The sequence below is a fragment of the Lipomyces tetrasporus genome (assembly GCF_029532465.1).
Source record: "Lipomyces tetrasporus strain NRRL Y-64009 chromosome Unknown POJ06scaffold_2, whole genome shotgun sequence".
NCBI classification, from domain to species: Eukaryota; Fungi; Ascomycota; class Lipomycetes; order Lipomycetales; family Lipomycetaceae; genus Lipomyces; species Lipomyces tetrasporus.
Window position 1 is genome coordinate 839,047 of NW_026611597.1, and position 21,870 is coordinate 860,916.

General features: G+C 48.6%; 11 protein-coding genes across 11 annotated transcripts; 4 read left to right on the top strand and 7 right to left on the bottom strand.

Annotated features, from left to right (window-relative positions):
• Nucleotides 1–187: 187 nt before the first annotated feature.
• POJ06DRAFT_265574 (uncharacterized protein) lies at nucleotides 188–1,268 on the bottom strand (the record flags this gene model as incomplete). Its single annotated transcript, XM_056189088.1, has 3 exons — nucleotides 188–415; nucleotides 468–1,092; nucleotides 1,144–1,268. The coding sequence occupies 3 exons, from the start codon at nucleotides 1,266–1,268 to the stop codon at nucleotides 188–190; spliced, it is 978 nt and encodes a 325-aa protein (XP_056046163.1).
• A 1,339-nt stretch (nucleotides 1,269–2,607) lies between these two features.
• POJ06DRAFT_245431 (NUDIX hydrolase domain-like protein) lies at nucleotides 2,608–4,072 on the top strand. The gene is made up of 8 exons (XM_056186650.1): nucleotides 2,608–2,866; nucleotides 2,919–2,945; nucleotides 2,995–3,031; nucleotides 3,086–3,142; nucleotides 3,203–3,285; nucleotides 3,352–3,487; nucleotides 3,549–3,662; nucleotides 3,738–4,072. The coding sequence occupies exons 1-8, from the start codon at nucleotides 2,825–2,827 to the stop codon at nucleotides 3,854–3,856; spliced, it is 615 nt and encodes a 204-aa protein (XP_056046164.1). The 5' UTR covers nucleotides 2,608–2,824; the 3' UTR covers nucleotides 3,857–4,072.
• Nucleotides 4,073–4,158: 86 nt separating this feature from the next.
• On the top strand, nucleotides 4,159–5,709 carry POJ06DRAFT_245433 (6-phosphogluconate dehydrogenase). The gene is made up of 3 exons (XM_056186651.1): nucleotides 4,159–4,462; nucleotides 4,530–4,610; nucleotides 4,663–5,709. Exons 1-3 carry the CDS (start codon nucleotides 4,258–4,260, stop codon nucleotides 5,583–5,585), a joined length of 1,209 nt encoding a protein of 402 aa, XP_056046165.1. The 5' UTR covers nucleotides 4,159–4,257; the 3' UTR covers nucleotides 5,586–5,709.
• On the bottom strand, nucleotides 5,710–7,242 carry POJ06DRAFT_245437 (ubiquitin-conjugating enzyme/RWD-like protein). The gene is made up of 7 exons (XM_056186652.1): nucleotides 7,030–7,242; nucleotides 6,794–6,908; nucleotides 6,505–6,671; nucleotides 6,408–6,425; nucleotides 6,264–6,343; nucleotides 6,122–6,189; nucleotides 5,710–6,055 (listed from the first exon to the last, which is right to left on the bottom strand). Exons 1-7 carry the CDS (start codon nucleotides 7,030–7,032, stop codon nucleotides 5,943–5,945), a joined length of 564 nt encoding a protein of 187 aa, XP_056046166.1. The 5' UTR covers nucleotides 7,033–7,242; the 3' UTR covers nucleotides 5,710–5,942.
• A 22-nt stretch (nucleotides 7,243–7,264) lies between these two features.
• POJ06DRAFT_245443 (uncharacterized protein) lies at nucleotides 7,265–9,505 on the bottom strand. The gene is made up of 3 exons (XM_056186653.1): nucleotides 9,401–9,505; nucleotides 9,097–9,189; nucleotides 7,265–8,483 (listed from the first exon to the last, which is right to left on the bottom strand). The coding sequence occupies exons 1-3, from the start codon at nucleotides 9,431–9,433 to the stop codon at nucleotides 7,503–7,505; spliced, it is 1,107 nt and encodes a 368-aa protein (XP_056046167.1). The 5' UTR covers nucleotides 9,434–9,505; the 3' UTR covers nucleotides 7,265–7,502.
• A 530-nt stretch (nucleotides 9,506–10,035) lies between these two features.
• Nucleotides 10,036–10,427, bottom strand: POJ06DRAFT_245445 (uncharacterized protein). Its single transcript, XM_056186654.1, has one exon. The coding sequence runs from the start codon at nucleotides 10,364–10,366 to the stop codon at nucleotides 10,121–10,123; it is 246 nt and encodes an 81-aa protein (XP_056046168.1). The 5' UTR covers nucleotides 10,367–10,427; the 3' UTR covers nucleotides 10,036–10,120.
• Nucleotides 10,428–11,607: 1,180 nt separating this feature from the next.
• On the bottom strand, nucleotides 11,608–13,743 carry POJ06DRAFT_54405 (uncharacterized protein). Its single transcript, XM_056191189.1, has 4 exons — nucleotides 13,664–13,743; nucleotides 12,872–13,616; nucleotides 12,661–12,822; nucleotides 11,608–12,598 (listed from the first exon to the last, which is right to left on the bottom strand). Exons 2-4 carry the CDS (start codon nucleotides 13,526–13,528, stop codon nucleotides 11,903–11,905), a joined length of 1,515 nt encoding a protein of 504 aa, XP_056046169.1. The 5' UTR covers nucleotides 13,529–13,616; nucleotides 13,664–13,743; the 3' UTR covers nucleotides 11,608–11,902.
• Nucleotides 13,744–14,015: 272 nt separating this feature from the next.
• Nucleotides 14,016–15,537, top strand: POJ06DRAFT_245450 (uncharacterized protein). The gene is made up of 5 exons (XM_056186655.1): nucleotides 14,016–14,421; nucleotides 14,515–14,596; nucleotides 14,648–14,804; nucleotides 14,863–15,228; nucleotides 15,275–15,537. Exons 1-5 carry the CDS (start codon nucleotides 14,259–14,261, stop codon nucleotides 15,422–15,424), a joined length of 918 nt encoding a protein of 305 aa, XP_056046170.1. The 5' UTR covers nucleotides 14,016–14,258; the 3' UTR covers nucleotides 15,425–15,537.
• POJ06DRAFT_245455 (mediator of RNA polymerase II transcription subunit 1-domain-containing protein) lies at nucleotides 15,538–17,759 on the bottom strand. Its single transcript, XM_056186656.1, has 4 exons — nucleotides 17,129–17,759; nucleotides 16,497–17,072; nucleotides 16,121–16,442; nucleotides 15,538–16,068 (listed from the first exon to the last, which is right to left on the bottom strand). The coding sequence occupies exons 1-4, from the start codon at nucleotides 17,500–17,502 to the stop codon at nucleotides 15,598–15,600; spliced, it is 1,743 nt and encodes a 580-aa protein (XP_056046171.1). The 5' UTR covers nucleotides 17,503–17,759; the 3' UTR covers nucleotides 15,538–15,597.
• A 228-nt stretch (nucleotides 17,760–17,987) lies between these two features.
• Nucleotides 17,988–19,087, top strand: POJ06DRAFT_235681 (armadillo-type protein; the record flags this gene model as incomplete). Its single annotated transcript, XM_056185846.1, has 3 exons — nucleotides 17,988–18,068; nucleotides 18,153–18,284; nucleotides 18,335–19,087. The coding sequence occupies 3 exons, from the start codon at nucleotides 17,988–17,990 to the stop codon at nucleotides 19,085–19,087; spliced, it is 966 nt and encodes a 321-aa protein (XP_056046172.1).
• Nucleotides 19,088–19,725: 638 nt separating this feature from the next.
• POJ06DRAFT_54476 (ORMDL family-domain-containing protein) lies at nucleotides 19,726–21,103 on the bottom strand. Its single transcript, XM_056191190.1, has 5 exons — nucleotides 20,790–21,103; nucleotides 20,358–20,470; nucleotides 20,152–20,300; nucleotides 20,005–20,101; nucleotides 19,726–19,949 (listed from the first exon to the last, which is right to left on the bottom strand). The coding sequence occupies exons 1-5, from the start codon at nucleotides 20,950–20,952 to the stop codon at nucleotides 19,890–19,892; spliced, it is 582 nt and encodes a 193-aa protein (XP_056046173.1). The 5' UTR covers nucleotides 20,953–21,103; the 3' UTR covers nucleotides 19,726–19,889.
• Between the last annotated feature and the right edge of the window lie 767 nt (nucleotides 21,104–21,870).

The following is a 21,870-nucleotide window of genomic DNA, read 5'->3' on the forward strand; positions in this document are numbered from 1 at the left end:
ACTATTTCGTTCTTGATACGTGCAAAACAGCCTTACGAAATCTGAACCACAAATTTTGTTGATAATGTATGGCTATGGGGAAGATCTTTCCCTGATCAACGATGAACCGACAAGGATAATGAGAGGAGCAAAATTGGCAAAAAAATAATTTTAAAAAAATGGTTGGCGCCCGCATCCGTGACCCAAGTCACGTAGTTCTTCTAGCAACGCATTTCTTCCTGAAACGCTTGACAGCAGTTTCCAAGATCAATGAGCTAATTTTTTCTTCGACCCAACTCTTTTGAAAGAAGTTAACAGGAGACTCTAAAATCTCATGGCCACTCAAGACATAGCTTGGGACACAATCGCTGAGGACAACCTCCCTGAGGTTTGGCGGAATATCCTCTGGCCAGGATTGTCCATCCCTTATGAACACCTGTATGCTATATATTAGCTGGGTGACTCCCGGTTTACTAGTTTTCACTTACAAAAGACTGCGTAGGGTTAAGCAACGTATCTGGAGGACAGTTTTCATCCTCGCAGCGGAAAGTCTCAATGATGACCTGCTCGAGCATCCCAAACCATGTAACGCCGTTCCGCACTAATGGACCATAGGGGTTATGCTGTAGCTGAACCGAGAGCTCATAGTTCGCTTGCTGCACCGCCTCCTCTACTTGTTGTTTGTTTGCATAGTATTTAATAGCTGGCCTTGCGCCGCGTGGCCCTTCATTAAGACACATCGAGATGCCCAGGTGGCAATGCAGTGCGCATACGCACCATGAGATGGCTTCTTGAAGACTTCTATATGACTGCGATACGCCAACTTCAAATGCAACCATACTCTTCATCTCTTTGTCATCTCCCAAATAACCGAGAGCGCCATCCCATTCCCTTATTGTGAGCCCATGAGCGGCTTCGCTGTACTGTGTAACATCCGTTGCTGCAGATACACGACGGCGGATGTCTTCACTGACCCCACCGCGCTCCATAATCCTATCACAACAATTTGCGAGGCTAGTCACTAAATCGCCCGCAATATAGCCGTGAAGTGGAGTGGGAGCGGCAACAACAGTGGCAATTTGCCGTGTGGAGTCATACCACAGTCGAGGGTACCTAAGCACTTGTTAGCAGCAATAACACAATTGAACATAGAGAAATAAATACTTGGTTCCCAAATTGTCAAGGAATTCTTGCACATGCTCATACTCATCCCAACTTGCCGGGACTTCTATCCTTGCATCCAGCGAAAGCGAGCGTTTCACAATGCTCATCAGATCGGGCTGCTCCATGGCGACACGCTGGGGAACAACTACTTTTGCTTTCGTAGTTAAGTCCGCTTTGCTCACATTTCCCTTGGTTGTCTTCTTTGCTGGTTGACTGGATACCTGCCTTGTCTTCCTTGCAGGCTGGCTGGGTATATATATAATTCCGCGACTTGACGCAGGGTCTGGCGGCGATGTGCAGCCGATTCATAATCGTCACGATCGCCAATGACGTTCATAGTTAAAGTTTTATAGACAGAATGACAGATGATCGGAGAAGTCAGACAGATGCAGGGGATATGGACACTCAGAACGTGGACAGTATAACAGTAATAGTGGCGAGAGTCCGGAACAAGAGTCAGTCACGGAACAACAATCAGTTGTCATTTGGCAATTTGGATCCGGACTAAGCAGTTACTCTGATACAGGTCAAAGACCTGCACCCATGGGACGCTCCCAGCCGAGCCGCACTGAGAAAGGTTAGGGTTCCTCGTGATGGCACATGTGCTCCTTGTCGGCCCTGTCATGCACTCAAGATGCACACCCGATCAGCAGCGGTTCCTTGTTCTCCCGCAAAGATACTCCATTTGCGATAGAAGCTCAGTTTAAGCCGTTGAAAATTGAAGGTGTCGTGATGCCAACTATAATGTTGAGGGTCTTGTGACCGAACCGGCCCTCGATGATCTCTGGATATTCACATTGCGCATCATATTTGTGATTATATTTTGATGCAAGATCATCATGCCATTTGATGTATCGGGTTACCCATCAGTCGCTAATCAGATAGTAATAGTTCTGCTATTCTGCGTAGGGTGCACCCTAGCCATGTACTTTTGCAGCACTCATACACAATTAGCCACCTGGTGCATTGCATTTCACAACGGCGCTACTTGGCCTAACAGCAACCCCAACCCTTATGGGACTTTTTTTTACATATCATAGCGGCACCTCATGCCTAAAGAGCTCACCCTAACCCTTATGAAGCTTGGGTTATGAAACTTCAATTTTGACGTTTAGCAGCTGTAAATTTACAGACGAATTGAATATTTATAGTCTGCCAGCGAGACCATCATCTGGTTTGAGGCGGGCTACAATGGCAATTTGGCCTAGAGGTCGGTTACCAGCAACGATGTTCTCGTTCCCAAGATGCATAATATCCTGCCAGGGACAAAAAGAGTAGTCCATCTGGAACGAACTTCTTTATTCAAAAGCGTACGAGGCACATTAGGGTTATCTCGTGCGGCTCGCCATGAGACAAGTTCGTTTTTGCGACACGCAGAATCAGCACCACAATAATAACTCCTGTTGTCCGTTTATTTGTCTTTATTTTTGGGGTTAAGAGTACACCCTTGCAGCCCCAGGGTGTGCAGCCATTTACCTACCTCGCGCCAGGGAGGAATCGCCAGAATTCGACTAGATAACACCCGCAATTGATCGTTAACCAACCTATTTAAATTGCATATTGCCGATTACTATCTGCATTTTTCCTATATCTTTGCCGTTGTATCGGATACGTGACATAAATCTGCATTGGAATAGGAGATAAGCAACATCAATCGCACATCACGGACAGCAGCAGCATAATGGATTTGACAAAGGCTAAAGTAGAGGAAGTCAAGGATTTGGTACGTGGATAAGCATGTAACCTGTAGTTACACGTAACTGACCAATTAACAGAAGTCCGAAGACGCAAAATGGGTCAAAGTACGACGATGCCTCGGCATACATTTTCACAAATGCTAATGGATCAAAGATTCAAAAAGTCTTTTATAAAGATCCCAACGGAAAGGGTGCGTTGTATAACCATGTATCTCAAGGTTTGAATATATTAACCGACGCTGTAGCTCGGGATTGGGAATTTGCGTCGCGGCAAACAAGGGTCGAGGGCAGCGACGTCGACGGTATGTCATTTTTTTTCGACCAAGTACAACACAGTGCCAGGTATTAATTCACTATACCAGGCGTTGGCATCCTTGCTGTTTTAGAGACACCTACCGGTCCCGAAATTTTACTCCAGAAGCAATTTCGACCGCCCGTCAACGGTGTACGTCGCTTCCCCTCCACGCAATCACGCATATTTTGAATCGTGAAATTGATATACGTGCAATAGGTTGTGATTGAGTTTCCCGCAGGACTCTTAGACAAAAACGAGACTCCCGAGGAGTGCGCGGAGCGAGAATTGCTCGAGGAAACAGGGTATATAGGCAAGGCGTTTCACAGCAGCCCAATTATGTTCTGCGACCCAGGTGCGCATGCTGATATGTTGATACTGTAGAGTCTGAGCTTGACTAATAGACATGTAACTAGGCTTTTGCAACACGAATTTGAAGTTAGTTCAGGTCTCCATTGACTTGACTGATCCTCGGAATTTCAATCCAAAGCAGCAATTAGAAGACGGCGAGTTCATCGATAATTTCACAGGTGCGTGGTATCGCGATATGGCCTTCTTTCTCTAGCCCAGTACAAACAAGCGATAGCATGACTAAGATGATTTAGTCCCGTTGAAAATGTTCCCGGAGAAAATGGATGAGTTCGCCCAAAACGGGTACATTCTTGACGCGAGAGTGCAGAATATTGCTGCTGGCATTATTGTCGCGAGAAAATATTCATTGTAAGTACAGTTTGAGGATGCTGAATCCAAATATATGTGGGTCTCGGTAGCGGCCAAGGACCCGGCCAGGCAGCAATACTTTCATATATCCCGCAGCATAATACTCTTGGTCAGTCGACCCACAAGGATTATTTTCATAAATCATTATATGTATGAAATATAGACTGTGCTCAATTTTTAATTGGAGATTATTCTCGGAATCCCGATGTCGGGAGGGGACATAAACTCTAAATGACCGACATCGGCCCCAGTTACCCTGTGAGTCACCACAGAGGCGCGATTCGAAGATTTTTTTTTCGAAGCCCCGAAAAAGCTTCACGCCATCGCGGAGTGACACCTATTCATCCATCTGGCTACTTTTTCTCCGCTTCTGTAATTTCAACAATTCCTGTCTGTTTAGAACAAATGGCATCCCGATCATTTGCCCGCTCTCTCCGATCCGTCGCAAAGTCGACTGTAGCACCCGCTGTCCAGCGGAGGTCGCTGTCGGTTGCTACCCGCATGGCCAGACCTACCTTGAGTGCGTCGCGGGGCTCTGCCGCTGTGCAGCAGACTCGTGGATACAAGCTCATTGATTTCGATGGAAAGGGAACTGTTGAGAAGGTTCACGGTATGAGCGATTTGCTGATTACGATGGCTAGGTTTAGTGATGATGAGAATGTGACTGACGAAAATAGAGCGCAGCGAGTGGCCTGCTGAGAAGCTGTTGAGCTATTTCAAAGGCCAGACTTTTGCTCTTATCGGCTATGGTTCTCAGGGTACGTCGTTTTCCTCTATCCTCTGCATGTTGAACGATGCTAATGACATCAGGCTACGGCCAGGGTCTTAACCTCCGTGACAATGGTCTCAATGTCATCATTGGTGTTCGAAAAGACGGTGCCTCATGGAAGGCCGCACAGGAAGACGGTTGGGTTCCCGGCGAGACGCTTTTTGACGTCGACGAGGCCATCAGCAAGGGCGACATCATCATGAACCTTCTCTCTGACGCAGCGCAGTCTGAGACCTGGCCCCGCATCAAGCCATTGATTACCAAGGGCAAGACTCTCTACTTCTCGCACGGTTTCTCCGTCGTTTTCAAGGACCAGACAAAGGTCGAGGTTCCCGAGGATGTTGACGTCATCCTTGTCGCACCAAAGGGCTCCGGACGCACGGTTCGCTCGCTCTTCAAGGAGGGCCGCGGCATTAACTCGTCATTCGCCGTCTGGCAGGACGTCACTGGCAAAGCCCACGAGAAGGCTACCGCCATTGGTGTCGCCATCGGCTCAGGGTATCTGTACGAGACTACTTTCGAGAAGGAAGTCTACTCTGATCTCTATGGTGAGCGTGGTTGCTTGATGGGCGGTATCCACGGCATGTTCCTCGCGCAGTACGAAGTTCTCCGCGAGCGCGGCCATTCCGCTTCCGAGGCGTTCAACGAGACCGTCGAGGAGGCTACCCAGTCTTTGTACCCCTTGATCGGCAAGTACGGCATGGACTACATGTACGACGCCTGCTCCACTACGGCCCGCCGCGGCGCGCTGGACTGGAGCCCGAAGTTCAAGGCCGTTTTGAAGCCTCTGTTCAACGACCTTTATGATTCCGTCAGGAACGGGACCGAGACCCAGCGATCCCTAGACTTCAACTCGCAGGCCGATTACCGTGCCAAGTTCGAAGAAGAGCTGCAGCAGATTAGGGATCTTGAGATCTGGAAGGCTGGCAAAGAGGTCCGAAAGCTCAGACCGGAGAATGTTTAATTTTGCCGGTTGGTAGTGACTTATAAAAGTTCCGTTTTGGGCTTGAGGAGAATGAAGCACATGACGAAAGACGGCTCTTAGGATTGGTGTTTGTTTCATATATTTTGTTTAGATTAGTTTGGTCAGATAAAATATATATGTATCTCTGCTTAAACCGTACTGAAACGAAGTCCCAATCTTAATGCGGATTCATATACATACATAAGACAACGCGCCCATGAGAATGAAAAACACACATTGTCATATCGCACACTGCTGCAATAACATAACTAAACAACAAAACGGTGACATAAACGCCTGTTACAACAGTATATACTAAGAACTTCATCACACATGACTATTATCGATCTGACAGACTCAAGCCTTAACAACCCTTTCAAACTTCTCGTGTCCCACGTACCCGCCGTTCATCGAGTTTCGTACGTTCCTTCGGAAATTCTCGCGATTGTGCTGTAGATCACTGGCGGCTTCTATTTCACAAAACACTTAGAAAAATGTTTTGAGGAGGAGAAAGATTAATGAGTAAGACAACGTACCTTTGTTGAGTGGATCGGCTGCATTTGGTTCTAAGAATAAATATTGCAAGCCGACCAACACCGCGTTCCTACATTTCGAGCCGTTAACGCCCACCCACGCTATACTCATGCCCACAGACAATAGGCATCGTCAAGCACATACAAGTTCAAAACCGGCTTCCAGTCTTCTCGGAGAATGTTAAGGCAAACGTTGCCTTCGAGATCAATATTCGGATGATAAATCTGCAACGATCCGTGTCAATATCTACCGCATCAAACAACCTACTACCTTCTATCCCCGACGTACTTTCTGTGTGCACTTGACCTGCATCACAACTGTCAGCAAAAAAATCTCCTTCCACGTATGCATACATCGAACAACCGACTATCAAACCCTTACGCACCTTCGGCGGCTCATGCGGAAAGCTATTATTAATGGTAAACGAGAAACTGAATTTCCCGCCCTGATACAGGCCCTCGTCAGGTTCGATGGTCACGTTAAAATGCAGTAAGTCATCTGGATTCGGGAAATGCGTCTTCATTGTAGACGGTAGCGACAACTCGGTCAAATCTATACCAACACATCATCCAGCTTCCATTCTCTCACGAATGAGAGTAGAAGTGGATGCGCACGTTAGTCATCTATTTCCCTTTTGTTTTGCCACACGCCCGGCTCTTGATAGCGATACTCACCCTTTTGAACCCGGATCTGGGCAGCGGTGACTTTCTTCTTCACGCTTCCATCGCCACTGGCTGCTGCTTCTTTCTGCTGTTGTTGCTGCTGCTGCTTCATACTCCATATTTTCAACTATAATATCCGGAATATTAGCTTCTGCTCCAAATTCATGGCCTCCATTAACACGAGAAGTGTTGGCGCTTGTGCCTGTGCGCGTGCTGAGTCGTTCCGTCGCCCACGTTTCTGTACGTACCATTTTGGTCGTGCGCAAATATTGATAAGTCTATATAGGCAATCTGACAATCTTCGTGGTCCAACCCCTATGCCAAATGCTGGTTGCAATACGAGAGCAGGTACTGGTTCTGGTTCTGGTACTGGTAGTGGTGACCTGAGTTCGCCCCTAAAGTACGGGAAGTTACTGCGGCGCACTAGGTCGAGCGCTGGCTCATGACAACTTATCTACGCTTCACTTTTACTGTTCAAAGAAAAGATGATCAAAAAGCCGAATCTCATTTACTATACACACGTACCAAAATCCGCTCAAAAGCAGGCACTAAGCATCTCAACGCAATGCAGCCAAACAGCAACAAAGCTCTCACATTCTAGGCACGAAATAAACAGAAAACGGAATCCAAAGCGCAAAATAATGTATTATAGGTAGAACGCTTCAAAACTTAACCGGCGCATTCAACTAATATCACATACAAAGAGACAAAGTGGTAATGTTTACTCGCGCGAGGCCTCGGCGACCATGTCGACACCAGGGATGCTGCCGCAGACGGTCTCCACCATGATACCGGTGACGAGGTAAGGGTCAATGTTGGAAGCGGGACGACGGTCCTCGAAGTAACCGTAACCGTCCTTGTTGACAGAACGGGGAATACGGATAGAGGCACCACGGTTGGCAACACCATAAGAGAACTGGGCAATGGAGGCAGTTTCATGGCGGCCGGTGAGACGCTTGTCATTGTCCTCGCCGTAGACGGAAATGTGCTCCTTGTGGCGCTTGGAGAGCTTCTCAATGGCCTCCTCGATGTACTTCATGCCACCCTCGACACGCATGGCCTGGGTAGAGACGTTAGTGTGGCAGCCGGCACCGTTCCAGTCGCCTTGGAGAGGCTTGGGGTGGAAAGAGACTTTGACACCAAAGTCCTCAGCAACGCGCTCAAGGAGGTATCGAGCAAGCCAGAGCTGGTCACCCATGGAGATACCGAGGTTCGGACCGACCTGGAACTCCCACTGCGAAGGCATGACCTCGGCATTGATACCGGAGATGTTGATGCCGGCGTACAAGCAGGCACGGTAGTGCGCCTCGACAACATCACGAGCATAGACCTTGCCGGTACCAACACCACAGTAATACGGACCCTGAGGACCGGGGAAACCACCTTTGGGCCAGCCGTAGACGGTTCCGAATTCGTCGAAGAGAGTATACTCCTGCTCAATACCGAACCATATCTCAGCATCACTGTGTGCCTCGAAGAGCTTGTTGGCGGCATAGCGGTGGTTCTTCTTGTTGGGAGTACCATCGTTGTTCCAGCACTCAGCAAGGACAATCACATTGTCACCCCGGCGGAAGGGGTCGGCGTACATGGCCACGGGACGGAGGTAGACATCGGAGTCGTGGCCGGGAGCCTGCTCCGTCGACGAACCGTCGAAGTTCCACTCTGGAAGATCGTCAACCGAAGTGGGCTTCTTGGCGAGAGTCTATAAGCCAATTGATTAGCACATATTTCGCGAAGCGGTTAGTCCAATCCAGAACAGATGAGTATAGGCGTCGTCCGAGGCGTCGGCAGCGAGGCAAGCCGACGAAGCCATGATCATGCTGCGCACGTGACCAACAAGCTGGCTAGAGTGACAATTGAGCCACAGGGGCGGCACTGCATCGCCACAAAGTATCAGCCAATCACGACCGTGCCAAAAGCCGAGGTGGGTTAAGGGTTCACGCGAACGCCGCGCCCGAGACATTTTTGGCGGGTCCAGACAATCACAAGCCGACGGATGACAGTGAATCACACATGTCACAATCAGACCGGGCTGTAAAAATTGTCGCATGCCCCTACCCACGCCACACCCGCATCGTGGGCCATTGTGGAAGTCGTGGAATAGCAGAAAAAATGAAAGATTCAAATAGTCCTGTCGCAATATTCCCAAACCGCAGCGTAAAAAAGTAATATAGACCGACGTGGAGACGAATTGACACGATCCACAGCTGGTGGTAGATAACGCCGCAAGAAAGACCGACTGACGCCCCGACACGACAAAAACCTCATCGGAACTGCACTGGAGAACTAGAACATATGCAATCAAACGAACATACCTTGCCCTTCGATCGGATACCGTTGGAACCGTCGATCCAGATGTACTCAGCAATGACCATGCCGTTCTGGGGCAAGTCCATGTACTTGGCGAGCTATAAATAACAAATATCAGCCAATTCGGAACCAATATCTGTGAATTTTCTTAATTGACAGCCCAGCGGTGCACTGGAAGCGGATCCCGGCGAGGGAAGCACACACAAACTGAGACTGAGTTTGCATCCCACAGCAACGGGCTACCTTGACAGCTAATGGCAACAGCACCGACGAGACCATCACAAGAAAGAAGTTAAACAAAGCACTCACGTTGGCGCCGTTGGAGATGACAGAGCTCGACATTGTAAAGGATATGGATAGGTTGAGAGGGTTACCTGCGAAGAGAAGAAAATAGACGATGTGACGAGAGAGAGATTAAGTAGGAGAAGGAGGAGACTTTGGTGAGCCAGCGACCAGGCCGTTATTGTTAGCTTGGGTCTGAATTTTTGTGGTCTAACCCGAATCTTGATGGGTGCCACTTGCATTCTGGCGCTAGACCGTGTGGGGGATGGCCTAAAGCTAATTTATGTCAGTGGCGTTACGGCCCCGACCCGACTTCGCTCGAACACATGTCAGGGCTTGCGATCCTGTCTGCCGTATACAACGACCACGAGGTAAGAAACTTTTTGCCCAAAGCGGCTATAGATACGCCACGAAGCGTTAAGCAATCATCGTCGTTGATGATCGGGACCGAGGGGCGCAGAGCGATATCAGTGGCGACGCGCGACGGGGATGACATGGCGGCTTGCTGTACAACCGCTTATAAGACTGTGCTTCGGGTCAGGACGATGCAGGTTAGAAGCGCCACTAAAACCTTAACTAAGCAAAGTGACTGGCCCAACGGTGTGGTTATGGCGTATTCGCATCAGCGCCTAGGCTGGAAACACCGAGGTCGCATGTTTACAATCCATCTAACCACTTGTATTAAACGGCCACCAAACCCCGGATTTGAGCTCCATCTAACCAGTTCAACGTACGTAACTGTACTTACTACGTACGGTGGGTAGCCGTAAGTACGAGACTGACCGGTACGCACCAACGGTAGAACGCTAGCAGGAAACTACGACGGAAGCCCGTTGCGATTCTTGAGCCAAGTCGAGAGAACCAACGAGACGCTGACCCGGAAATCAGGTGCACGACGGCGACCGGACTGATCTCGGGCTCCTGAGCACGAGCGCCGTTACGCGCAAGGCACAGACAGAAGACGTAAAGCGAGTAGCTGACGAGTCCGCGCATTGTGGAATGGGATCAGTGGTGGTAGAAAGATGCGGGAAGATGGTGGTGTAGTTGACTGGGTAAGGAAGCACGCAGAACTTGGTAGACCCGCACTTGTGTCGCCCGGTTATCCAATATATGGTCCATGAGTAGTATAGATGAAATGCCCGACTAACTTAGAAGCTGAAATCGGCATGTGCCAGACTGCAGCATAGAACCCAGCGGTGGCTGTCAAAAGTCAGACCTCCGCAGGAGTAGATTGGCGTAATCGGGGACATCATATTCACGGGCGGGGCGCGTGCCCAAGGCTGCGGGCCAATCGATAACGAGTCGGCCGTGAGTCAAGCCCTATTCGTCCGTCTACAGAGTTACCAATTACGCATTTTTTTGAATTTGACGTCTATCATTTGCCAGTCGACACTAGATCTGACGAGACTAGTTTGTTGCGCGATACGTGAGAAGCACAGGGACGGTAAATATATATAATGCTGTATATTGAACGCTCCAAGCCCTCCCCCTTTGTTTGCTCCTGGGCCTCGGCCAGCATTAGGACTTGCTTGATAGGTACGTGTCAGACGGCGGTAAACATCTACTGGCCGACCTCCCTGTATTCGGAAGGCATTACAGTATCCGACCCGAGGTCATTTCTCAAGTTCTGCTGTCAAACGAATCGTCGTGTTCGGATTTGCTTCTCTCATCAAAACTCTGTCGTCCATGTATTAATTTCTTCACTTGCATCATCTCTGACCCGTGCGCTGCCTTGCGCCTCCTACGTATCTCCCACCCCGCGCTTGTGCTGTATCATAGGTGTGTTCAAAATTCCATCCGGCGCATCCCGCCCAGTTACTGTATTCAGACCGCAATTGCTTTATTACAGTCCTATTATGTCCAAATCGAGTCCTTTGAGATTGGTCGAAGTGATATTACGAGGCACTTGCAACAGTGGACATGTTCTGGCTCCCGAATGACTGCTGAATTATCAATCTTGATCGTCATTTACTTTTGCTAAGGGTTCTTGCCTGTTTTCAGATCATTACTGTGGTTTAACTGATTGTCATCGCTATAGCGAGTCAGTAGCGCAAGATTGGCTTCTAGTTTATAATCTCAGCACTCAGTAGCACGATTCTGGCAGTGCTTCTTTCGTATATCCGTCCACGACGTATCCTATAAATACTCGAACGTTGTCGCAATGCTCCCAGTCTATACAATTGCACAAACTCAGATGCAAACGGTCTCGAATCTCCAATTCACTACTTCGCTGTTGCCCTAGTCAGATTGCTCTTGCGACGTCATCTCGACACCCAACTCCTATCGGTTATCTCCAGGTCTACCCAACCACCCGACCCAACTAAGCTTTTCTTTACATGTCTCGCATTATGCGTCTAGCCCTGTTGCCCACTATTGACAGTTCTGTCTAGGGCGACTCCCAAAAGAGCGAATCTGTGCTTTCTACGCAACTAAACGTGATATTGAATGTATATATGCAGAGATATTGTACATACGAGCCTCAGCTGTAGTAGACAAAGAAGCAACCAAACGCCGATCCTGTGTGCAATATCACCTCATCAACTTCTTAAACGCCTCCTTCCCTGCGCTAATTTTCTGCTTCATGCCTCCACTTACACTACCACTCTTTTCCTTCTTGGACTTACCCTGCAGACTTATCGCGCCCGACACCTTCGGTTCAGAGCCCCGAGGATAGTCATACCGACTGTCCGAATCCTGCTGGCGCCGCCTTGACCAGTCATCTCTGTCCGCGTCGGAATACCGGCTGTCAACCCGTTTATCGACGATCGGGTCTTTGCGCGAGTGTTGGCCGTTGCCATGGCTCTTGCGTCCTCGGTCGAAGTAATCATCGCGAGGAGGCGGATAGTCCCGGTCCCTGTCCCTGGCCGGTCGATTTTGCCTGCCACGGTCGCCATGTCTGTGGTCAGGACGGTACGAGTTTCTATCGTTTCTGTACGATTCTTCCAGACTAGGTCTATACGAATCGACGTTTGACGAACGACCAGGCGTGCCGAAGCCGCCGCGTTTGGCGACTATGGATTCCAGCTCTTTGGACAACTTGTATCCAGAAGGTAAATTGGGTGCGGAGAACACAGATGCTTCAATCAGTGGCTGCATCATAGGGCGTGCACGTGGGCAGTTGTCGCCGTAGTGTCCTTCTTCGGCGCAGTTGTAGCAAAAGAGGGCCGAGATTGGACGGAGTGGCTTCCGGGACGTTGTGTATAGGCACCAAATTGATGGACATGTCTATTTTGTCAGCCAGCTCGTACCAGAGTCTTCTTAATACTCATAGAACATAAGACACGTACCTCGTAGCCGTGGCGCGAGGAGCGGCAGCGAGAACAGTAGATATCTCGACGGCGTTCTTTACAAGCGAACGAGTCGTGTCCGAGTTTGTTGCAATTTGAGCAACGCTTTGTTTTGGGGCAGTTGCGCGTCAAATGGTCGTCTTGCTCACCACATGTTTGGCACTAAGTCGTCAGCAATGGCGAAAGATGCGCACGTTGTACAAGTACATACCACAATGACTTGGCAGTCACTCGCCATGTGCCCGGGCTGGTGACAATTAATGCAAAGCAAGACTTGTTCATTCTCTAGCTTGCCGAAATACCGACCATCGCCGCGCATCTCGACTAGTTCCTCAAATGTAGCAACTTTCTCGTTACTATCGCCCACATCTTGCTTTGCTTCTTGAAGCTGTCGCAGCCGTTTCTTAGACGCGGGCTTCACGAGCTTATCAGCAGGATCGACTTCAGCATTGGGGTCCCGCTCGTTTTCCTCCTCGGATTCCTCTTCCTCAGACTCTTCCTCGCTGAACGGATCGTCGAGGACGGTAATAACGCCATCCACTATTCCAAGCTGAATAAACCTCGGCGGTCTGGTAACCCCTTTTGGAAACTCATCTGTCGGTGTATCGTCGTCTTCCGGATCCATACTGCCGTCTCCACCGTCCTGCTCCTGGTTCTCTGGAGATTCGCTCCGACTCCTACGATCATTAATCTCTTCACCCTCATCCCTCTCATCCGAAATCATAATAGGCGACTCGGCGTTTCCGCCTTTCTTCCCAAGTTCGACAGCATCATATCGGCTATCCTCGTCTTCGTCCTCAATATTGTCGTCAACACGCACGCGTTTGCGGGCAGGTTGTTCACCGTCCTCGTCATCATCGTCCGCCATATTGTGCACAATACGTCGGAATAAATCCGTGTCCTTTGGAAACCTAGGGATAGAGGTGTGGACTATTGCCGGTGATGACGGGGGAGAACTGTCTAGTTAGCATCTTTCGAGACTAAATATTGTCAGTTAGCATACATACTTTTCCGTTTCACCAATCATGGTTGATATCGATTGGTTGTGTACTTGATCTGGTGGATGGACGTGGGCGCCACTGTAAGTCGTGCAAGGTTGCGCGATGTATAACTCCTAAGATGATATCCCCTTCTGACACAATATCCACTAGTATAAGCTCTAATAACCCGGCGCCTAAAACTTAGCCTGAGAATGTCAAACTGACACGGATAAATTCGATACAATAATTACTCCAAACCGGTCAAGCCGGGTCACTGTTGTTGCGTTACCCTGCCTCTATGGGTTCCCAACAATAATAATATTATGTGCGTTTTGGGCAAACCTATCCCGGGGGCGTGGAAAAGCGCGTGGATGTGGCACTTCGGGAACCGCGAACAGTTTTGCGTTTATAGATCCGCGATCGGTCGCGTCCGCCTCCAACCCCCGTACACACATCCGTTGTGATTTCGACTGACCATTGAAAAGCTAGCGGCCTTAATCGAACGTCTACTCTGACAGCATTAGTAGAGCTGCAAGCCATCTATACCGACAAGCATAGACGCGACAATTACTCCAGGTCGAACTCACCTCAACTGCGCAAGATTCGCACAAATTCAACATGAGCACGACAGACAAAAATGACTTGCTCAAGACGCCACTACATGGGATATACATCCCTGCGGGTCTCATCATCATCGGCACTGCGATTGTGAAGCGGGAGTGGATCTTGTATTCTATTATCCTGGCTTTTTCGCTTTCAGCATTAAAGGTCTTGAGGGGGCGTAAGTATTTGGTTTCTTTCGATGGCGGGTCGAGGTTGAGACCGGATTGGAGGACGAGTAAGAGCGATACGGTGTGCTAATTGTTTGCGTTAGAACCGCGGAAGGCCTTGAAACCCGATGTGTTCCAGGAATTTGAATTGAAAGAGAAGACGATCTTGTCGCACAACACTGGCATGTAGGTATTCGCGCGTTGATTTTTAGGTGCACTTTTTCACAATCTGCGCAGCTACCGATTCGGGCTACCGAATTCCAATGACATGCTCGGACTGCCTATCGGGCAGCATGTCTCCATCGCGGCGACTATCGATGGCAAGGAAATCGTGCGGTCATACACTCCTACGTCATCCGATGACGACCGCGGCTATTTCGATCTTTTAATCAAGGTACCTCATATTTTGCATAGACAGCCACCCAATGAAGTCGCTCACTTATGGGATATAGTCCTACCCTACTGGCAACATTTCCAAACACGTCGCAGGCTTGCAAATAGGCCAAACAATCCGCGTCCGTGGCCCCAAAGGCAACATGGTTTATCGACCCGGCTTAGTCCGCGCATTCGGCATGATCGCCGGCGGCACAGGCATCACGCCCATGCTCCAAATCATCCGCGCCGTGCTCAAGAACCCGGAAGACAAGACTGAAATCAGTCTTATTTTCGCGAACGTTGCGGAGGAGGATATTTTATTGAAGGACGACTTGGACGACTTGGCGGCTAACCACGAGAATTTTAAGGTTTACTACGTGTTGAATAATCCTAAGGAAGGATGGACTGGCGGAGTTGGCTTCGTGACTGCTGATATAATTAAGGTGAGCCAGAGTCTTTTGCTCAAAGAAGTATGCTAATTGGGGCCAGGCTTGGTGCCCACCGCCTGCGAATGACATCAAGATCTTGCTCTGCGGCCCGCCTCCTATGATTAGTGTCATGAAGAAGGCCACCGTCGAGCTCGGCTACGAGAAGGCGCGACCGGTGTCTAAGCTCGAGGACATGGTGTTTGCTTTTTAATCTCTCACGAAAATAACGCATACGGAACAAGAGGGTAAGAGTCAATAACGTAATACGTAATAGATGACTAGAGGTTATCGCATGTAGAATATATATTTCCTTGCGTAATGATAATTTGCTGTATTTATAATGCATTCCTTTCAACACTCCTAAACGCCGGCGATGTATTCTCGTCACATCCGTACCTGCTCGCGAACCCAGTGCGCAACAATACCCAAGTCTTCTGCAACATCAATCACATGCTCCAGCGTCCGTTCCATCTCCTCCCTTCCCTGCATATCATCATGTTCATTCACGACCAACCCGGCGACACCAATTTTCCCGCCCCGCGCCACGTCGACGGCAAAACTGGTCAATCGAGGTTGCCCGTCAATAGCGGTGTAATCCGTTGTCGGCATAATCACTGTGACCCGCGGCACATGACCGTACGGCTTCGTTAGGGTGACAGATATCTTGGTCGGCGGGGCCTTGGCCTTTGCTGTTGACTCAGGTTGGGCCATCGAGTTATTGCGATTGTCAAGGGACGACACTAATTCAGCTAACGTCGATGGGAGATCCGTTGATACAGCCGATCTAGGTATCAGAAAGTTTGGCTTAAACACGCTATGTATCAGTGCACGCATCCGTATGGATTGTCTCAAAATCTGCAAGCGTCAGCGCGCTCATTACAAGCAAAAACGAATTGCCAGGACACACCTCAAACACAGAAAAAATCTGGCGCGGATGCGAAAGATACACTTCCTCAATCTTCCGCATCTCCGCAACTCTAGTCGACGTCAAACTGAAAACATATTCCACCGGCTGTCCTCGGGAATCGTACACAGCGCGCTTGGCAAAGACTACAGTGTCTTTGGAGCCGTTGAATGTCGGGATCGTTTCAATCTCAGCCTCGCCTTCTGGATCGAGGATGGCGGCGTCATAATACGGGATTGCGACCGGCGGGTCGAGCTTGAGGACGAAACTAGTGACTTGGTCTTCGAGATTGCTGTAATCGGGTTCTTGCCAGTTGATTTCACCACTGACCATCTTAGTATAACGAACAAATGTTGGTGAACTAGGAAATACGACGTACTCTGATGTAGCTACTTGTTCTCCAATTAAAGCATTATTCTGTACCACCCCCCAGCCACCGCCCGTACGGCCAGACTGTCCGATCTCGACAATCACGCGATACCGCTTCCGTTCGGACTCGGACAAGGATTCCGGGATTTTATGCCGCTCGTTCCAATACCAGATGGACAATCCCAGGACGCCGACATCATCCACGGCTGGAGTGCCATGGCCCATGTTCTCGGCATCGATCCCCGCATGAATCTCATACTCGTGTATTCTTTGTAGCGCATTCTTGTACAGCCCGTCCAGAACCTGAAAATTGTCTATCTGGTTCGTAGACAGCTTGTCGTGTCTCGCTAATCTCTCCACATTCCGCGCAAACGCATCCAGTGTGGCTGTTTGTAAGTCAGCTAGCAACAACACGTCTGAACGGGCTTGTGCTGCTGATGACTGATCGTTAAGCATACTTGCAAGGGACAGCGCGACTTTAGTGACTTTATTGGCCGGCAGAAGGAGGTCGATGTCGATGAGAATGATTCTGCCTCCTAAACTGATGCGCTTACCGCCGTCAATGTCGTCCTTGAAAACCTCCAGTCTGCGTAATCACTGTAAGCAAGCCATTCTACCGTGCACAGTCAAGATACGACGTACGAATTATTTCTTGCTATGCGCTCAATACCCAGCTCGGAAATTGCGCCGGGCCGCCGCCGAAGAATGAGAACTATGTCTTCGATGTCCCGCCGCTGCACAGCATCACTTTTGCTTCTTCCAAACAATGGTCTCTTCGCGGCTGTGATGTTCTCCTGCTGAAGATCAGCCTCCAATGTCGGAGCCGTAGTTTGTTCGATGGAGTTTCTGAGAGGCGTTGCCCCATGAGGTGCGGTCAATCCTGCCGTTGCCACGTCGAGCACGGAGGGCGAGAAGGATGCGAAGGCAGATGAGACAGAGGACAGGTTGTCTGGTGTCGCCATTGGCGTCACTTCCGACGACGAGAGCACCTTGAAGTTGAAAGGCGAGTCGGACATTGTGCCTTGTCGTGCGGGATCAGAATGTCATAATATGTCGACAGAAGATGTGAGCCCCTCTCGGGCTGTACTAACCGCTATTCGTGTGTGAAAATTGTTCGCCGTAAGTAATAATATTAGATTAATAAATGCAGCCGTAAGTAATAATATTAGATTAATAAATGCAGCTGTGTAGTGATGAATCCGTCGAGTCTCCCAAGCAGGCGCACTTCCCATAATTCTCCTAAATAACTGAATTAGGGCCTTCAGAAGAAAGGTAATGGCTTAGGGCATAGACTGCTTTGGCTCGGTAATGCGGCTCAAGCTAAGCTCATACAGGCAACCAGCTTTCCCAATTTTGTTCTAGAAAGCGCGTGAAACTTCTTTCTCGATGACGCATTCTTGCGTCGAGGTCTCCATTACCGCGAGAATCAATATTTAAGCAGTCTCTTAACTTGTCAATTTGGCAACAGATTGGACATACAGTGTCAAGCGTGTTATACAATATGGAAAAACTATTGAAATGGTCGATCGAGAACTCACAGGACGTGGGTACCGATCCCGGTTCTCACCAGCAGAAACCACCGGTAAGTCAGTCCGGGACGCACGACGTCTTGGCCATCATAGCTTAGTATATTCCTTAGAGGAAGGGCTAACATGGCAAATTTAAGAATCCAGAGGTTCTGGCGCAATTGTTCGGACAACCTGATGACGCGCAACTAATGCGAGAAGCGATGAACACGATTCTAGATCCCAATGCCGACGTCGATACAAAGGAAACCGCATTTGATAATCTCGAAATGGTGAGTCCGTTATTACTGTCATTGTGACCATAATGCTAATCATGGCACAGTTGGTGGAAAACCTAGATAACGCGAATAACCTCGAGAGCCTCGATCTTTGGGCGCCGCTGATAGAGCAACTAGTCGATCCGTCACCTGTATTTCGCAAGATGGCGTGCTGGGTAATTGGCACCGCAGTTCAAAACAATCCTAAGTCACAGGCAGCACTATTAATGTACCCAAATGCAATCCCGAGATTGTTGCATATAGCATTCAAAGATACATCCAAAGAAGCGCGGTTAAAAGCTATGTACAGTCTCAGCTCCGCGATTCGAAATCACCCAACAGGCTACGAATCTTTCAAAAACGCAGAAGGATGGCAGACCCTCTTGTCTATTATTCGGCAGGAAGGACTGGATAAATCGGATGAAGAGACGAAGAATATTCCGGGCTCGGAGCGGCATTTGTACGACAGTGACGAAGATATTCGTCGACGCTCGATTTTCTTATTGGCAGGAATTTTGTCAACCGAGCCGCTTAAAGATAAAATTGAGATATTGAGATCGTTGTCGGCTGTCCCGTCGTTGCTGGAATTATTGCATGTCGAAGGGTCGTATTCTGCGATTGAGAAAGTCGTGCAGATTTTGCTGGTGATTGCAAAGTCGCAGGCAGGACTTACAGAGGAAGAGAAAGAGGGCATCCGGAAAGGACTCAGGAGAGCTAAGGATGATGGCCTACTAGATCTTGATGAGACGCAGAATGAGGAGTTGACAGCTGAGTGGAGGTTGTTAGAGCAAGAGCTAAATTCAGAAAATAATTTATAAGACGGATATGATAAGAATAATATGAATCTTTAATGCAATTTAAGTTACGGGTATTTGACAGTATTGTAAAAAGGTGCAAAGGACCTGCATATAACAGCCTTATGAAGCCGTTGGAAGTGTGACCCACTTAATACATAGTAGCCACGAACTACGATGGGCAAATTACCATCATACGATGTCATAGAGAATGAACATGGGACGACTCATGGAATAAACTTCATTGCCGTTACGCCAAATGCTAAGCACAAAGTAATAAATACTTTCTACACGAAATAAAAATAGCGAATGAACCTGCACCTTGGATAAACATCTTCGTATCCGCATACCCGTAGGTAAACTACAAGACATCATTCTCCAATGCGACAATCCACAAGTAATAAAATAAACCAAAGCAAGCACCACATATTCCTGTAACCATTGATAACCGTAATCCGTAAACCTTCCACGCCTGATTTCTATGTCGCACCACCCCATATATTGTTGAAGAGTAAATAAGTAAAATCACTCTTCCGCGTCATACTGAAAAGCTGAATACACGAAGAGAAGCCGCATTAATTAGAAGTCATATATAACGAGTGTCATGGGAAGAGTGGTGCCTTCTTAATAGAGAAGACCATGTCATAACATCACATCGGTTAGCTATTTATAAGAATAGCCTATGGCCTAGCCTTAACCTTTGCAAATCAACACAAAAAACGCAAACTAAGTCAAAATTAAACATCGATCCAAGGACCTAAGTGGACGAGGAGAGTTTAGACAGGACGAACAAAAACTCAAATTGGCCGGATGGCCTGGAGCCGCGTTACGATTTCCAACCAGACGAAGTCATCAGCTCTGGAACTGATAATCGCAGTCGATGGCTCTAATTAGCAGTGTTAGTAACGTGCTCGCGTTGGAAGACTTGTGGTTACACGTACCGCTGGCAACTTCGGAATCACAACAACAAGACACGCCAGGCAATTCAAGACGAACATGCTAAGGTCATAGTGGGTATAGTGAGTAGAAATCAAAAACCTGCGAGAGCATATTAGCAAATTTTCAGCCAATTCTGCTAACCGGCATACAATCCAATTGGGACACCTAGTAGAAACTTCTTGGTAGGAGTATATTGATCGCCATTATCGATCTGCTCCCACATATTAAGATTATCGTAAGCACCCGCATTGAATTCGAACGGTATTCCGGTAACATAATGAAACATAATATACGACCCCTATGCCGGTGTCAGAACGGACGGTCAGGGGATATCCATATCTTCACAAACACTCACAACAACGTAAGAGATGTTAGTAAGGGTCCAGCTCAGTTCTTGCGATACCCCAGGAAGGAGATCGTAGAAGATCTTGAGACAAGCAATAAGCACAAAATGTATAACCCAGGCGCCTAGACACAAGGCGGTGCTGTTAGTCACTCAAATACCACATAATAAACGCCTCGCCGACTAGCACAATAACACCCTGGCACGCAACAGCTAGAAGCACTTCAGCATAGCAAATCTCTGTAATCACTTCCGAAATGCATCGCCCAGTAATGACCGTGCTGAGCCTAGATTTTGGACACTGTGTAGGTCATCCCAACAATAGGCCTGCATTATTAAGAGCCCAACAAAATACGTCGGCGCTACCGGATCCCGCTCATCTACACCAAAAACCAACCGCAGTGCTTGAGTTTGAGGAATGTACACATAATAGAAGATACCAACCTTTATTGTTGACCCAGTTCGCGTTGAGGTTGGGAAGCGCAGCCTGGTCGCTCTGCTCCTCTATCGTTTCGGGCTGGAGGTGCGAGATGATGCTCGAGGAACGTCGCCGACGCTCTTCCTTGCTTGTGATCATCGAAGCAACGGACGAAGAGTAGGAGGACATAAACTGCGGACAACGATAGTCGGGCGACTGCGTAGGTAGAAAACTTGTCGAAAAGTGACGAACTTGTAAGTGAGCAAGAAGCGACACGAGTCACCAAGTCAGCAAAGCCATGGCACTTGGAGGTTGGAAATTATGGAGGATGTCGCACGTGCCCCCCCCCCCCCCAGGCACAACACTGCAATTGCTAGCGCAGATGTAACCGCAAATGACGCGTAGATAGGATACTGAGGTGCTAAGCAGCGCCGTTTCTGCGGACATAAGCCGGCGGACCTACGAGTTCTCCGTCCGCTGCCCTGTTAGAACCGGACTATTATTAGGTGCTGGTCGCTTTCTCAAAGCCCGCAGGACCATTATTTGTACACTCTCAAGTCATCTCGAGAAGCCCATGAGCATTGCGTCATAGAACTAAATGTGCATATGAGTTAGTGTGGTCTGGATTGCTCAAGGCTGGCCGTAGTCAATGACGAAGACTGCCTCTCAGTCCAGGACGTTTCTTATGATCTTAGCTTGGAGAATGAAAAAGACAACAGCGGTAGCCTTTCGTAAGCGAGTGACAAAAAGAAACCATATTGTATGAAATAACAGGTCGAATTTGTTATCAGCCCCATATGCCAGCGGCAATCGCTTCTCACATTTCCGCCGGTTCGTCCCTAGTTACCGTGATCCGGTGATTTCTATCATTATGCTCTCCTAATTCGCCACATTACTCGGCCCCAACCCTTTCGCGCAACGCAACTGAACTTGTTTGTCTACCGATCAGAGCGAACTTTGAATACTGTCAATATGTCTACTTTCCCAAATATTGCCATTGCCGTGCTATGGCGATGGGTGGCTGGCTGATTGCGAAGAGTCTGCCTAAAACAGAACGATTATCCTGGCTTCTTGCACGCATCTCGTCCATGATAGATAGTCCAAAAC